Below are 15,151 nucleotides of genomic sequence, written 5' to 3'. Positions count from 1 at the left end.
CAGCTCCAAAATAATTGCTCGTAGATGGACCTTGGGGTGAGTCGACTAGTCCACTTTTTATACTTGCACCACCTCCGATGCGCTCCTAGCATAACTTGCTAGGGTATCCAACAATACTAAGATTCAACCAATTATATAACTCCTATTCCTATAGTAGTCTTCCCTCGCATTGAAAGTCGAGTCAATTTGCAGCCCAAAACTAAGCAGTGGAATGTTTTTAGCTTCAATAGTAAGCCAGTAGGATCGGCAATTTTATAATTTCTGATCCTTCTCTTTTGAGGCTGTTGTACAACATACAACGAAGTACAGGTTCATTGTACGCCATACCACATTCTTAATTCTTATTGTACCGAAAACTGTTTGCAAGAAAAAAAGTTGCAATATTCCTTACTACTAGTTTGCCTAAAATCTTGTCGAAAAAGCAGGTTAACCAATCAATCGGATTGGAGGGAGTACATGATTTATAGTAGTATACGAGAATCCTTCGTTATATGAGACGGTGAATTGGTGTAACACAATTCATTATGCAAAGTCTACTTAAATTAATAGTACAAGTTGGTGATACTCAAAAGGTAAAAGCTCAACAAATACACATCCATGTTCAATCAATGAAGCAACATTTGCAAGACATGCTGACCGCCCGATCAACCTTTAAGGGCATACATTAAAATGGGCAGTCTTAACTGAAAAGGGAAAGGGTCATTTCAAAGATCTTGGACTCGGAATCATCAAGCGTGCAGTCGCTAGTGTTCAGCAGCAGCTAATCATTCTTCCATGGCATCTCCACCAGCAGCTACCGCAACCTTCTGCTTTAGGGGGGTGACCTTTGTCATTAAGACCTCTGAAACACAATAGCACAACAACAACAACATCAGAGCCTTAATCCCAAAATGATTTGGGGTCGGCTGACATGAATCATCCTTTCGAACCGTCCATGGGTGAACGCACGCCTCAAAATGCGAATAAAAAAAGGGAAGATGAAAAACAAAAAGGGAGAACGAAAATGTAATGGAAAGTCAAGGTGAACTTAGGGGTTTTAAAATCGAATTTCGTCTTTCTTTTATAAAAACTTAAAATTTAAATCGAGAGAAAAGATTAAAACGATTTTTAAAAACCGAAATAGAGTTAAGGATCCGGAATGAACCAGGTAAAATCTAGTATTAATAAACACGAGATGTTTCCTGATAATAGACAATGAAAATTGCAAACGAGAATCAAATCAATGACGGTTAGTTCACAGTACAAGAAGTGTAACCAGCTTAGCGAGTCCCCCTGTTGTATTCTATCATAGTGGCAAAAACAAAAAATAGCGAGTCTTTTGGCTCCATTAGAACATAGACCGCAAAAAGAAGCCCATTAAGCCTTGAAGACTATGGAATGAACTTCCTCAATGCTTACAATAGTTGCTTCATCTCTTATTATAGATAACTACGGAAATACATCTTCAGATGCACCAAGTGTAGTAAAATTCAAAAGATGATATGGTAAATTCTGAAAGATTAAGAACTTCACCTGTAGGCTTAGAAAATGAATATCCATTTGCACTTGTGTATGTACGAGGATTTGGCTGCATATGATTCCTCAAATACTCCACATTTCCCTGTGGAAGTACGCAACCACAATGAACAATTACCCACTACTCCGTACTTGTTAATTGGGCAGTGAAAAAAAAGGAAAAAAAATGAAGCTTCACAAAAGTAGGACAAGATGAGCACACCTTTGTAATGACACATATGTCAATGTTGCTTCCACTTCCCAAGTCATTAAAAATACCAGATGAAATAGCCTCAGAGACTAGCTTGATTCCTTCCTCCCTCTACACGTATTAAAAAACAAAACATTGTATTTATTTTTCAGAAAGGCCAAGAGAGTATTCCAAAGAGAAGCACCCAATTTTCGCTTTCCAGATCATTTTATCAGAAAATGTATACAATACTTCCAGGATAAGCTGACTTACAGAAAGTCCTTCACGGTATTTTGACTCAAAAACAGACATAGCAGCAAGGGAACCAGACCCCATAGTAGCAAAAGGAAGAGTATCAGTTGAACCATGAGGGTATATCTGTGCAACAAATTTAGTACGTAAATTCATAATCATAACCAAAACTAATTATTTTGTTAAATCTATAAAAAGCCGAAGAGACGCTCACAGTATGCAGATGGGGTCCAGTCACATCAACTCCACCAAGAACCAGAGCTGCAGAGACATGTCCCTGATGGCTGGATCACAATAGTGGAATAGTCAGGAGTTCTATATTAAGACAGATGTAATAGCACAAATAATTATTTTTTTCAAAGAAGAATTGCTCAGTTATCTTAATCTCACCCAAAAAGATGAGACTTCAAAAGAGTAAGAGCTGTGACAACTCTTGACTCACGACCAGTATGATGCCTGTGAAGATTCAACTGAGAGCACACCATATCTGCCAAAAAAAGAAAAGATTATTATGGGAAATGATCAGATTTAGCTTAATCCGTCCTAATTATTACACTCTGGACTACAGTATTAATTATTACATCCGACCCCCCCCCCTACCCCGCAATTTGCGGGAGCCATTGAGGCACTGGGGTAATGTTGTTGTTGTGGAGATCTGATCGCAGAATTAGCCATGTAGCCTGATGTCAATCAGTGCACTATAATGGGACTATTCGATCCCTAAAATATGGTTGTGGTAGCATTCAAAACTTGATAACTCGATCAGGAGCAGTGTCACGGATCTATGACCATAACATGTATCTAGCAGATACCAGTCATATTGTTTCTCCCGAATCTACATTAAGCAATGAACCAATGAAGAAATAACATTTCACTAGTGCTTTAATAAGTTCTAGAAGTAATATTTTACATATAAATCAAGCTGTCGCTTGCAATAACATGGTAAAATACATATCTCAGCAGATTATCTTATGAAGATCTCATTTTTAGGCTTTCAGCAACTTCACCTAATCCAACAAACTAGTATAAAAATGGAGAAATGTTCATATATCCCAATGCCAAGAGTCAGATCCCTCGATAAGGAGCAACGAAGAATGTTTTTATGCTACTGGCCTACTTCACACATCACAATTGCAACTAGTAACAGTCCAGAAAACAAAATTTGGGCCTATAGACAAAAAGGAGGAATACCAACCAACACCATACGAGTAGTTCTTACAAACCAGCAAAATTCACTCTCTAAGAAAATTTATGACGAGGTTCCTTCCCTTCAAACCATTTGTAAGTTGTAACTCATATTTTCTCCTAAGCATCTTGATTTACATATGGTGTTGCACCAAATATCAAAACCGAAGCCATCTTAAGGTGTGACAACAAATGTAATTTTTTTTTGCCATACTCATAATGTGCTTCAACATTAGGACCATAAATGTCATGTGCCATTAAAGATACTAACTTGCGGTTTAAATACTAATATTAATCCGTAACCAGGTAAAAAGCATATCATATCTAATAGGATTATGGCGAGAGAATCAGCATGACCTACCAAAGCTGATGCCTGTACCAAAGTAAACCAAACAAATCGCAGCTATCACTAGAACCATTAAAAATTAACATGGATTCACCTGTTACATTTTCTGTATCAGCTGCAGTCCCTGCACCACAACAGTAAATATTTGGTGCCATGTAATGAATTTTTTCACAGTTCTTGTCAGCTACAATGGGCCCTTCTGTTGCTCTAGTATCAGCTCCAAGAATGACACCATCCTAACATATTAATCAGGGATATGTTATGGGGCCATCACAATATGTTATCTAACCAACAATCGAACTAAATAAAAGGGAAAATTACAAATCTAAAAGTACATTTGACCAACAAGTAGCACCGGTGAATTCACATCCTTTTCAACTTTAATCAGATTATTGTAGTGACGCCACTAGTCGGAAGTTAATTATTTTCCGATTCTTGTGCAGAAAACAGTCTATATATTGATCACATTGTAGATTGACAGCTAGAAAGAGATGGACTATAAGCAAGCAAAACATAAAGAAATTCCTAGACAACAAGATGGATTGATGTACAATGTGAAGTACGCCTCCCTCAAAAAACTGTATGCCAGCTCATGCTCAATTGATTAGTAGATTGTCAAACGTGTGCAGGCTAGGTAGCATTTTGGTCTACGGCTTCCTATAACCACACTCTAGTCTTACACCACTGGAATTCTAATTTCAATATAAGTAATTTAGACATATTGACCTGGACCTAAGATGCCGACGTTTCTCATAGCATCACAGTCATCCCACGACCATAAAAAATAAAACCAACAAGCTCCATCAAACACACTCAACTTGAAAAATCAGGATAAAAAACCAGAGTATAGTAACAGAAAAACAATAGATTAACTCCGTCCCCTATCCACACTCACGGCCAAATTGCTATACATCCAGTCAAAACCCATTACTCAGCAAATAACAACCAACAATCTTTCAACTCATTAACCACGACATCAAGGAGCTCAAACCACAAATCGCAAATCATCTTTCACAAGATACAAGAACATTAATAACTAATAAGTCCATACTCCCTCTGTTTCAGAAATACCCCGCTTATTTATATAAGATTTCAATTTCGTATATCTCCATGATTTAAGTAGTAGGATTCGAAATATCAATACTTGTGCTTTATGAAAATTTTCACTCTTTTAGGAAAAATATTAATATTTTGTTTGCGAAAAAAGAACAAAGTTAAGAGTATCAATATTTCTAATATGGCTTCTGAACTCTGATAACAACATTCATTCAACTCGGCTAATCAAACCCTAATATTCAAATAACAATCAACAATCATTCAACTCACTAATCGCAACACTATTAACACCGTAAATCATAAAGATAACTAAAACAGGTGAAATATAAGTGTACCTGAAAAACAAGACCAACAATGGTGGTACCAGTTTTGAGGAAAGAGGCAGGTTTAGCACCTTTCTCCATCATCATTTCATTCCTTTTGCAGTTGTCGAAGAAAAATCCTCCCTTTTTTGGCGCTTCAATCGTCATCTTTTCTCTACAAATTCACCAAATTTCTATCAATTACAGTAAAACCCTAAATCACACCACAATCAAATCAATAAACATTCATAATAACATTAACATCGCATACAAAGCAACAATTAATCTAGCAACTATTAGAAACATTAAAATCATTGACGAATTTCTAACAATCACACTAAAACCCTAAATCACTAACAATCAAATCAATAAACATTCCCACTAACAATTAACATCACATACAAATATACAATATATCAATTAATCTAGCAATTATTACCGAAACATTAAAATCATCGACGAATCTCTAACAATCACACTAAAACCCTAAATCACACAACAACCAAATCAAATCAACAAACATACATACATAAAACTCCTAATAATCAAACAAATTAATACAAGGATAAGCAATAATCAAGTGATTATAAGCGAGAAATTGAATTAATCGAAAACTTACGAAGATTAATGTCGAAAAAAATTGAGGATCTGGAGAGATGTGTAGAAGTGTAGGAGAAGTGTGAGTTTCCGATGCTTATAAAGTATAAACTTGGAGAAGAAGAAATAAGATGGGTTATTCTATAAGGTAACCCTTAGTTTTTCCGATTTCTATAAGGTAACCCTCTATTTAATTAAACCCACATTAATAACCCTATACCTCTTAAAAAGTCATCAACGTGACATTAAACTTTAATTCCGTCAACTTTGACATTAATTGTTGATATGTTACGCTGGCAATTGGTGGTGAATCACTGATGACTAAGCAATAAGCAATTACTTGAAAATAAAATAAAAACAAAACCCCAAATCCCCTTAACTATGATCATTCACATACCCCTGTTTCATTCACAAATAAACCCTTTCATCTTTCCTCTGCCAAACTAGGGTTTCTGAACCCAAAATTGATCGTCTAATCAACTTTCATCTTTCCTCTCCCATTCTACTAGCTAATTCACTCTCGAAAGTGCGCATTTGCATCCACTGCCGGCTCGTCCTTATTATATTCGAAAGCTCCTGAACTCGCTTCGTAAATTTGGGCCATTGGTACCGTATCTTCTGTTGGTGGCTGGTCATTTTCTTTGGGTTCTATAGATGCAGTATGGACTTTATTTTTTGATTTGTCGAGTTGAACTGCCTCAGTAGTTGGGTTAGTTGCGTTTTGTGTGTTACCCATTAGTTGCACTACTTCTTGTCATGTTTGTTTGTTGTGTCTTATACATTAGCTAAGGCTAATAAACTCCCTGCTACATAATCCATTAGCACTTTCTATCAAGGATAGCTAGTAACCACCATGTGTATGCTATAGCAACATTTTGAGACTACGTCTATTTCATATTAGGAGCAAATTACAGAATTTATATCATCTGATGTTGTTCTTTGTTAATTGTTTAAATCTTTGGCCAAGTTGAGAACTTTTAAGGGTAAAGATTCACTTTTCAAATAATTAGTAGTTAATTGTTGCTTGAGTTTATGTTTTGAAACTCATAAAAGGGGTTTAAATGCTAAGTTTTGCTAGTCCTTTTTTCAGTTCATCCCTTTTGTTCGTCTATTTGGAAATAAATGACCAAAAAATTGATGTGAATTGGTCTGTGTGAAAAAAAAAATGGAGCAAAAAATTGATGTGAAAGAAGTGGAGGGAAATGGAGGTAATTTAAAAGGAGGAAAGAGGAGTTGAAGAAGTGGAGGGAACTAACTAAAGTCCATGTCACAAGTTAACAGCCACATCACCAAAGTTAACAGCTAAATTTAACGGATTGGAAAAATAAGGTCATGATCATTAGATTATATAGAGTATAGGGTTACCACTGGAAGGATAATTAACTAGAGGGTTACCTTATAGAAATCAAAAAAACTAAGGGTTACCTTATAGAATAACCCTAATAAGATTAACAAATTCGACTTTTTAATATGCTAGAGGCTTTACAATAAACTTTTTTGTGTGAGACCGTCTTATATTATAATTGACGGTTTTTTTTGTAAGTGAAAAGCCTCTGATGCGAAATTAACGCAGCGGAATAACACAAATAAGGATATTTGCCGTAACTAGACCTATAGCTACGTCAATGGTGATTGTATTCAAGACCTATTGAATACGAATCGGGTTAAAGTTTGAAAACGCGTCAAACAATAACAAGGGTGAATCGAACGCGTCAATTCAAAGAACAATCGAACGTTAATAAAACGATACAATTGAAACAATTTGATTTCTTTTTAATTCATTCTGTGTTTATTCAATCCCATAGCAAGGTTTATATAGCCAACTCACAGCTATATGGATACAAACAAAAGGCCACCATTAAGAGTGACCAATTAAGGTAATTCAAAGCTAATAATAAACTACAATTAACCAAATTAAATGTCTTGTCTAATAATAAAAATAACAATAAAAGTAAAGAGTAATGAGAGTAATTCCTCCAATTTTTCAGTGCATCGTATTCAATGAAAGCTCGAGATACATTTAATCATCCCGAGTTTCATCTAACCATCCCCAAATAATCATCGGGAATGCATTAAACTGATCTCCGACTTTCAATGAATTCGTCCCTCCATCGACTCATATCCATACTCGTATCATCCGCCCTTTCTTCAAAAATAATCGTCCCGATTCTTAGTCCGTACAATTCCACCCGGATCGAACACAAGGGCCTTGGATTTGCTGTTTATTGTCAACCCATCATAGGTTTCACCGAACCAATTTGGTCTGTCATGTCCCGATTCTATTTTTGAGTTCGAGTCAATGCACTCGTCCGTATTCGGGCTTCCTACTATGTAACCCTTAAGGATTAAGTATGGCAGTTCGCCAACTTTATTACCTTCCAGGGCGAATTTTGTTATAAGCGGGACTAGTATTCCCGAGTATGCATCCCCATTAATAAAGAGCGGAACATGAAGGTATTGGGGATGTTCTACCAACCACTTAACTAGGAATTGATCAGCTTCATTTGAGGCTTTTGTGTCAGAGCTTGACCATCCTTCTTCGGCTGTCAAGTAGAAGAAGCCAGTTCCGGCTGATGAATCTAGAAATATTATGCTAGCGGTCTCCTGGGCTGTCCATTTTGTTTCTGGTTCGTTGATGCACTGTAACGATATGGCATGGTTGAACAAACAGCATCGTACCAGACTATAGGGAATTTCATCATCGTACAAATCAAAAACAGGAGGCAAATCAGGATTGAAAATTCCCCCCATTGGATCGTCTTGAGGTGAAGACATCAAGAGCCGAAGCTCTGATACCATATGATGCGAAATTAACGCAGCGGAATAACACAAATAAGGATATTTGCCGTAACTAGACCTATAGCTACGTCAATGGTGATTGTATTCAAGACCTATTGAATACGAATCGGGTTAAAGTTTGAAAACGCGTCAAACAATAACAAGGGTGAATCGAACGCGTCAATTCAAAGAACAATCGAACGTTTATAAAACGATACAATTGAAACAATTTGATTTCTTTTTAATTCATTCTGTGTTTATTCAATCCCATAGCAAGGTTTATATAGCCAACTCACATCTATATGGATACAAACAAAAGGCCACCATTAAGAGTGACCAATTAAGGTAATTCAAAGCTAATAATAAACTACAATTAACCAAATTAAATGTCTTGTCTAATAATAAAAATAACAATAAAAGTAAAGAGTAATGAGAGTAATTCCTCCAACTTTTCAGTGCATCGTATTCAATGAAAGCTCGAGATACATTTAATCATCCCGAGATTCATCTAACCATCCCCAAATAATCATCGGGAATGCATTAAACTGATCTCCGACTTTCAATGAATTCGTCCCTCCATCGACTCATATCCATACTCGTATCATCGTACCAGACTATAGGTTTCACCGAACCCATCATAGGTTTCACCGAACCAATTTGGTCTGTCATGTCCCGATTCTATTTTTATTATTAGAAAAGTTGGCGAACTGCCATACTTAATCCTTAAGGGTTACATAGTAGGAAGCCCGAATACGGACGAGTGCATTGACTCGAACTCAAAAATAGAATCGGGACATGACAGACCAAATTGGTTCGGTGAAACCTATGATGGGTTGACAATAAACAGCAAATCCAAGGCCCTTGTGTTCGATCCGGGTGGAATTGTACGGACTAAGAATCGGGACGATTATTTTTGAAGAAAGGGCGGATGATACGAGTATGGATATGAGTCGATGGAGGGACGAATTCATTGAAAGTCGGAGATCAGTTTAATGCATTCCCGATGATTATTTGGGGATGGTTAGATGAAACTCGGGATGATTAAATGTATCTCGAGCTTTCATTGAATACGATGCACTGAAAAATTGGAGGAATTACTCTCATTACTCTTTACTTTTATTGTTATTTTTATTATTAGACAAGACATTTAATTTGGTTAATTGTAGTTTATTATTAGCTTTGAATTACCTTAATTGGTCACTCTTAATGGTGGCCTTTTGTTTGTATCCATATAGCTGTGAGTTGGCTATATAAACCTTGCTATGGGATTGAATAAACACAGAATGAATTAAAAAGAAATCAAATTGTTTCAATTGTATCGTTTTATTAACGTTCGATTGTTCTTTGAATTGACGCGTTCGATTCACCCTTGTTATTGTTTGACGCGTTTTCAAACTTTAACCCGATTCGTATTCAATAGGTCTTGAATACAATCACCATTGACGTAGCTATAGGTCTAGTTACGGCAAATATCCTTATTTGTGTTATTCCGCTGCGTTAATTTCGCATCAGCCTCATGGGCTTTAAGTTGAATATTTGCTTTTGTAGTCCAAAGGATAGCATAGGAGGTAGCCCAATGCCCCAATCATAATTTTGGCTAACGAGTTCAAATGTTTTTTACTACGTCGCAGATGAGAGTTGACGGTTGACCCTTCAACTTCATGGTTGAGAGAGAGTTTTTACCACTAAAGCTAATGAGTTTTACTGTGGGAGAGGTTTTATGATATGCTTTTGTATGAGACCGTCTTATATGAGGAAAAAAAAGTTTATGGTGCTTTAAGGCTTGTTCTTTTCAGCTTAATTTCAGTTTTCATTCAGCTCACTTTAGCCCATTTTAGTTCGATTCGACTCTCTTTATCTCAACAAATTTCGATTCAATTCAGTTAAGCTCAGATTTATATAGCCCAAAAAAACATAGTCCAATGAATAGTATATTAAGGTAGCCCAATCATACTTTTGGTTAACAATAAGTCCAAATATAAATCCTGTCTGCTAAAGATCGTCGACACATTACTAATTATCGTCGACAATTTGTAATGACTTTCCTAATCTACCCCTCACTCTAAAGCTCCCATATATTAACATTTTTTTTCAAGTACGACATTTCCGTCACCACCGCTTCAATTCCGTTGGCAAATCAAGAAATCGACGACAAGTAATCTAAACTAGTTTAATTTTTAAAAAAATTGTAATTAGTTGTAGATTTAGGTAGTTTAGAATAGAATCGTTATTGTTAGAACGGATTAGCGATTATCGATTACCGCACCAAAAATTAATCTAAGTCAGAAAATGTTTTTTTTTCACAAAAAAAAAAAAAAAAATCCGGACGAAAAAAAAATTCGTCCAGACCAAGGTCCGGACAAAGAAATTTTTCGTCCAGACAAAAAAAAAATTCGTCCAGACCCAGGTCCAGAGGGCAAATATTTTCGTCCGGAAAAAAAAAATTGATTTTTCTGGACGAAAATATTTTCCGTCTGGACCTGGGTCTGGACGAAAATATTTTCCGTCTGGATGAAAAATATTTTTGTCTGAACGAAAAATTTCTTCATCCAGGCCCTTTTTCAACAATTTTTTTTTTTTAAAAAAAAATTATTAATTTCCGTCTTAAATTAGTTTTGGGTGCTTGGATCGATAATCGCTAATCCGTTCCTCAAATCATAAACTTGAAACGTAAACCTATCTCTTGAACATCGTTACTAGCTTGATCGTTGTTACCGTCATTAGTCGATATGTTTAAAACCGTTTTAATCGAAAAGTTCGTAAATTAAATTACGATTTTTTTTTTTTCCAAAAAACCATCTTTTTTGTTTTAGAAAGATGTGAGAGAGAGAGAGAGAGAAATGGGGTTAATGAGGGGCAATATTGGAAAGATGTGTTAATTTCGACGATAATTAGTAAAAGTGTCGACGATCTTTAGCACGATGATGATTTTATGGCTAGAGTGAAAGTATAAATACTTGTGTTTATTTTTTCCTTACTACGGAGTATTATTTTGATAATTTGATTTTCTATGATGATTTTGGATGGATTTATAAAATATTGTCATTAATTTCATCATTATAGAATATCAAATTGTCGCAATATAATCACAAATTAAATAATTATTTTGGATTTTTATTTTTCTAGTCATCTCTTATAATAAAACAACTCTGTAAAATAGCAGTTATATATATTTATTACGCTTATTAAGTGAAACACAAGGCTAGTTAAATGTAAATGGCTGATTTGTAGTTTTACAAAAATATTAAGTTGTAATTTTACAAAACAATGCTGATTTGAGTTATATTCATCGGGTGACAGTTTCATGGCACGCTAAAAATCAAACTATTTAAAGTAGTCACGATAACTAACAAAAAAACTGTTTAAAAACTATTTGAAAGTTTTTTGCTGGGTAAAAAAGACATAAGGTCAATACAATCTAACGGTACAATCTACTTCTGGATACATAAATATTGACCACTAATTACCTAGGTTGGAAGGTAACAAACAAGCCATTCTTCATATAAAGAGTAGTAGTAACTTTTGGAACAACATTTTGACCATTAATTACCTTAACTTTATATCTTAACAATATTGAGGCAGCTACCATCTTCATTTGTGTATAAGAAAACTTCTTCCCAACACAAAGCCTTGGACCAGCATTGAACACTAGATACTTCAATTGATTTTCGGCCACGAATTTACCGTCTTTGATCCACCTTTCCGGCTTAAACTCCGAGCAATCCTTCCCCCAAATCGACTCATTTCTACCCACCGCGTAAATATGATATATCACTCTATGACCCGCTTTAATTGACATACCATCTGGCAAAATGTCGTCCTCTTTCGCTTGCTTCAAGTTAAATGGTAGACTAGGGTATAACCTTAGTGACTCCGATAATGCACCTTGTAAATAAACCATTTTGTCCAATTCCTCGGCTTTAAAAATTATTTCGTGACTATTTTCCCTAGAAGAATAATCTCGTTGATTCAAAATCTCTTTAATTTCGTGCACAATTTTGTTTTCGACAAATGGGTTTTCATGTAGGAGCCAAAAGAACCAGACCAGTGCCACAGAGGTCGTGTCACGCCCTGCTAAGATAAAACTAATACAAAAATCCCTAAGGAATTCGTCATTGAAACTATTTGATAAATTTGTATAAACTTGAGATTGTTGTAATCTTATAAGTCTAGATAAGAGATCACAAGGGTCATATCCTGAATTTACCCTTAGCTTATTTATATCAATTTTTCGATTTTTTACCGTGGTCTCAGCAAATTCATGCACAATTTTTACTGCTTTCTTAAGCTTTTTTTCTTTACCAAGGTTAAAGAACCTCATGGTTTTCCAAACATAAGGTGGAACTAAGAACCTAAACAGAGAATACTCTGTTGCTTCCTCAAATGCTTTGGCAAATGGGATCTCCGGCAAGTCGAGAGCCAAGTAACCGGGATCAACCCCAAAAACCGCCACACAAACATTGTCGAAGGTGAATCGGAGAAGCAATTCTTGAAGATCTATAGTGTGCTCCTTTGATGACTTTACTTTTTCTTCAATCACCTTTAACATGAAAAATTGAACCATAAAGGCAAAAGCAAATAAATGAACGGGACAGATGGAGTATCTAATATTTGATTGACATTAACAAACTATATTCACGTCTAGTTACATTCACGTTGTTCAAGTGATGTTTTATATTCCGATCCTATAAATTCAATATTTTACAGGGTTCGGTGTAATAAGAATCACAAACAAGATATTAATGGCTCTGTTTGGTAAAACTAACTAAAAAGGTAGCTGAAACCTGAAAAGGTAACTGATAAGGTAGCTGAAAATTAGGAACTGATCAGGTAGCTGATTATATAAAAAAAATGTTTGGCAAACTAACTGAAAAGATAATTCATTTTGATGAAATGACGTAAAAGGATATGATAATTATTTAATAATATAGATTTAAGGATTAAAAAGGGAAAAACAAATCAAATCAGGTACCTGAAATCTCAAATGCTACTCTAGGTAGCATTTCATTTCAGGTAGCTTATTTGATTAAATAAGTTACTTGCCAAATGCTTACAGAAAAATAAAGCACTGAAATTTTGGTCAAATAAGCTACTTTGACCAAATCAGGTACCTAAAATGGCTTGCCAAACGGAGTCATTGAGTCGATTTGCTTCAAGAGTCATGACTCCAAAGAAGTAAAATAAAGTAATAACGAGTCTTTGATTTCATTGAAAACAAAATGATTGCAAAATGCATTCAGGTAGTAACTCAATACTCCCTTGTCCCATTATTTGTTTACCTTTAATAGTTTGATTAAAATATTTTTCATAAAAAATATATAAAAGATAAACAAACGACTGGTACGTATGTAGGGAGTTGTATGAGAAAAGGGAAAGACATACCTTGAGTAATTTTTCATGCACTAAATCTTGCATGGTCATCAAAGAGTAATGCATGAACCGGCTAGCATGCATCTCGGAGGTCGCAATCCGGCGTTGCTCCTTCCATTCACGGTCATCGACATTGAAAATGCTACCACCAAGTAATTCTTGAAATCTCTCCCTAAAGTACTTACCCTTAGGAAAATTTTTGAAATTAGTTTTGAGAATGTACTCAATATTAATAGGGTTAGAAGTCATAATACCTTCAAATCCACCAAAAAGTCCTCTAATTCTAAAACTTCCTCCACTTTTTTCTAAGGCATTGGTAGTCCAATTGTGCATTTCATGAAAATGGAGAACAAATGAAGGTACCATGCCAATAATTGGCCATAACATGGGACCTTTGTTGACGAGTTTTGCGTTAATACAGGTTAATATGAAGAGTCCGAGTAACATAAGAAATATATCGGAAATGTTTATTTGTGTGGACATTGTAGTAAGTATATTTGTTGCTTTCATAGTGTGGAAGGATGAATTATTTGTTAGGAATTGCATGAGGAAATTTGAATTTGTTTGAGGGAAGTGAGTCTTGGGGGAAAATTGTTGGATATGGGGATGACTATAAAATTGAAGGATGACCATAATATATAGAGTATATGTACACAAATTATTGTTTAAGATGATTATCTCCATTTTAAATTTTAAAACCGAATATATAAAATATATAAGACAAAATAAAATGCCGACGGAATGTGGGGGAATAACAAAAAAATTGTGTACCTATCCAAGTAAAGTATTATTTGTCCGTTTTAATTTTAAGACAGATATATCTATCTCAAGATCGAGAGATTAACGGTAATATAAACGAGTATAAAAAAAAATAAGATGAAGGAATTCCTATATTGGAACGGGTTATATGCCTAGGGATCGATACTATTACGAGCGATTACATATATTTTTATTTGGAAATTTAAAATATGAAAACATTTAGTACTGTTAATTTATTCATTAATTAATATATAAATCAGCTTAATGAACTGAAAATTTGACTCGGAATTTTAATTTGGTATTGAAATATCTTTAGAAACACAAATCCTCATTTACAACCGCGGGAAATGAGTTGTAAATGAGAATAATTTACAACGAGAATGTAAAAACCATCCAAACCATCACTTTTTTGAGGGGTGAGTGTGAAGGTGCATACCACCCCTTCGTTAGAACGTAATAGGTACCGATCAATCGATCATTGTGGATTGGTTAATGCATGAAATCTACCAACTACCTATATAAAAGATGATACCAACCTTTCCAGGATATTATGAATGTCAAAATGTACAACTGATCGAGTATTTATTTCAATTGCAAATAAATTTTCAAAAAAAAGGTCAAATTAAATGTGGAATAGTTTCTTATAATGTACATTAGGTCATTATGTGACAATTGTCCAAGAATGTAGGGCACTATAGTACGATGAAATTTTACTATTTTAGTTTAATGAAATCAACCAACTACTTATATATAGATCCAAGTGTGGTTGGCATATTGATCGATTTGTAGCATTGTTTTCAATGATATCTACTTAAAATGTCA

At 34.9% G+C, this 15,151-nt stretch overlaps 2 protein-coding genes across 4 annotated transcripts; both read right to left on the bottom strand.

The window, feature by feature from the left end:
* Positions 1-504: 504 nt before the first annotated feature.
* On the bottom strand, positions 505-5,555 carry LOC141598588 (proteasome subunit beta type-7-A-like). Of its 3 annotated transcripts, none has more exons than XM_074418271.1 (9): positions 5,445-5,555; positions 4,859-5,039; positions 3,562-3,703; positions 2,327-2,423; positions 2,151-2,220; positions 1,958-2,062; positions 1,718-1,816; positions 1,513-1,600; positions 505-841 (listed from the first exon to the last, which is right to left on the bottom strand). In XM_074418271.1, exons 2-9 carry the CDS (start codon positions 4,991-4,993, stop codon positions 765-767), a joined length of 813 nt encoding a protein of 270 aa, XP_074274372.1. In that variant the 5' UTR covers positions 4,994-5,039; positions 5,445-5,555; the 3' UTR covers positions 505-764. The 3 variants fall into 3 exon arrangements, with proteins under 3 accessions (XP_074274372.1, XP_074274374.1, XP_074274371.1); XM_074418273.1 differs by having other exon boundaries at positions 4,859-5,019; XM_074418270.1 differs by having other exon boundaries at positions 4,859-5,000.
* A 6,004-nt stretch (positions 5,556-11,559) lies between these two features.
* LOC141598586 (cytochrome P450 86B1-like) lies at positions 11,560-14,918 on the bottom strand. Its single transcript, XM_074418268.1, has 2 exons — positions 13,583-14,918; positions 11,560-12,740 (listed from the first exon to the last, which is right to left on the bottom strand). Exons 1-2 carry the CDS (start codon positions 14,252-14,254, stop codon positions 11,664-11,666), a joined length of 1,749 nt encoding a protein of 582 aa, XP_074274369.1. The 5' UTR covers positions 14,255-14,918; the 3' UTR covers positions 11,560-11,663.
* Between the last annotated feature and the right edge of the window lie 233 nt (positions 14,919-15,151).

This window comes from Silene latifolia, chromosome 9 (assembly GCF_048544455.1).
Source record: "Silene latifolia isolate original U9 population chromosome 9, ASM4854445v1, whole genome shotgun sequence".
Taxonomy (NCBI): Eukaryota; Viridiplantae; Streptophyta; class Magnoliopsida; order Caryophyllales; family Caryophyllaceae; genus Silene; species Silene latifolia.
Note: the sequence above shows the minus strand (reverse complement) of the source record. Positions and strands in the feature narration are given on the sequence as shown.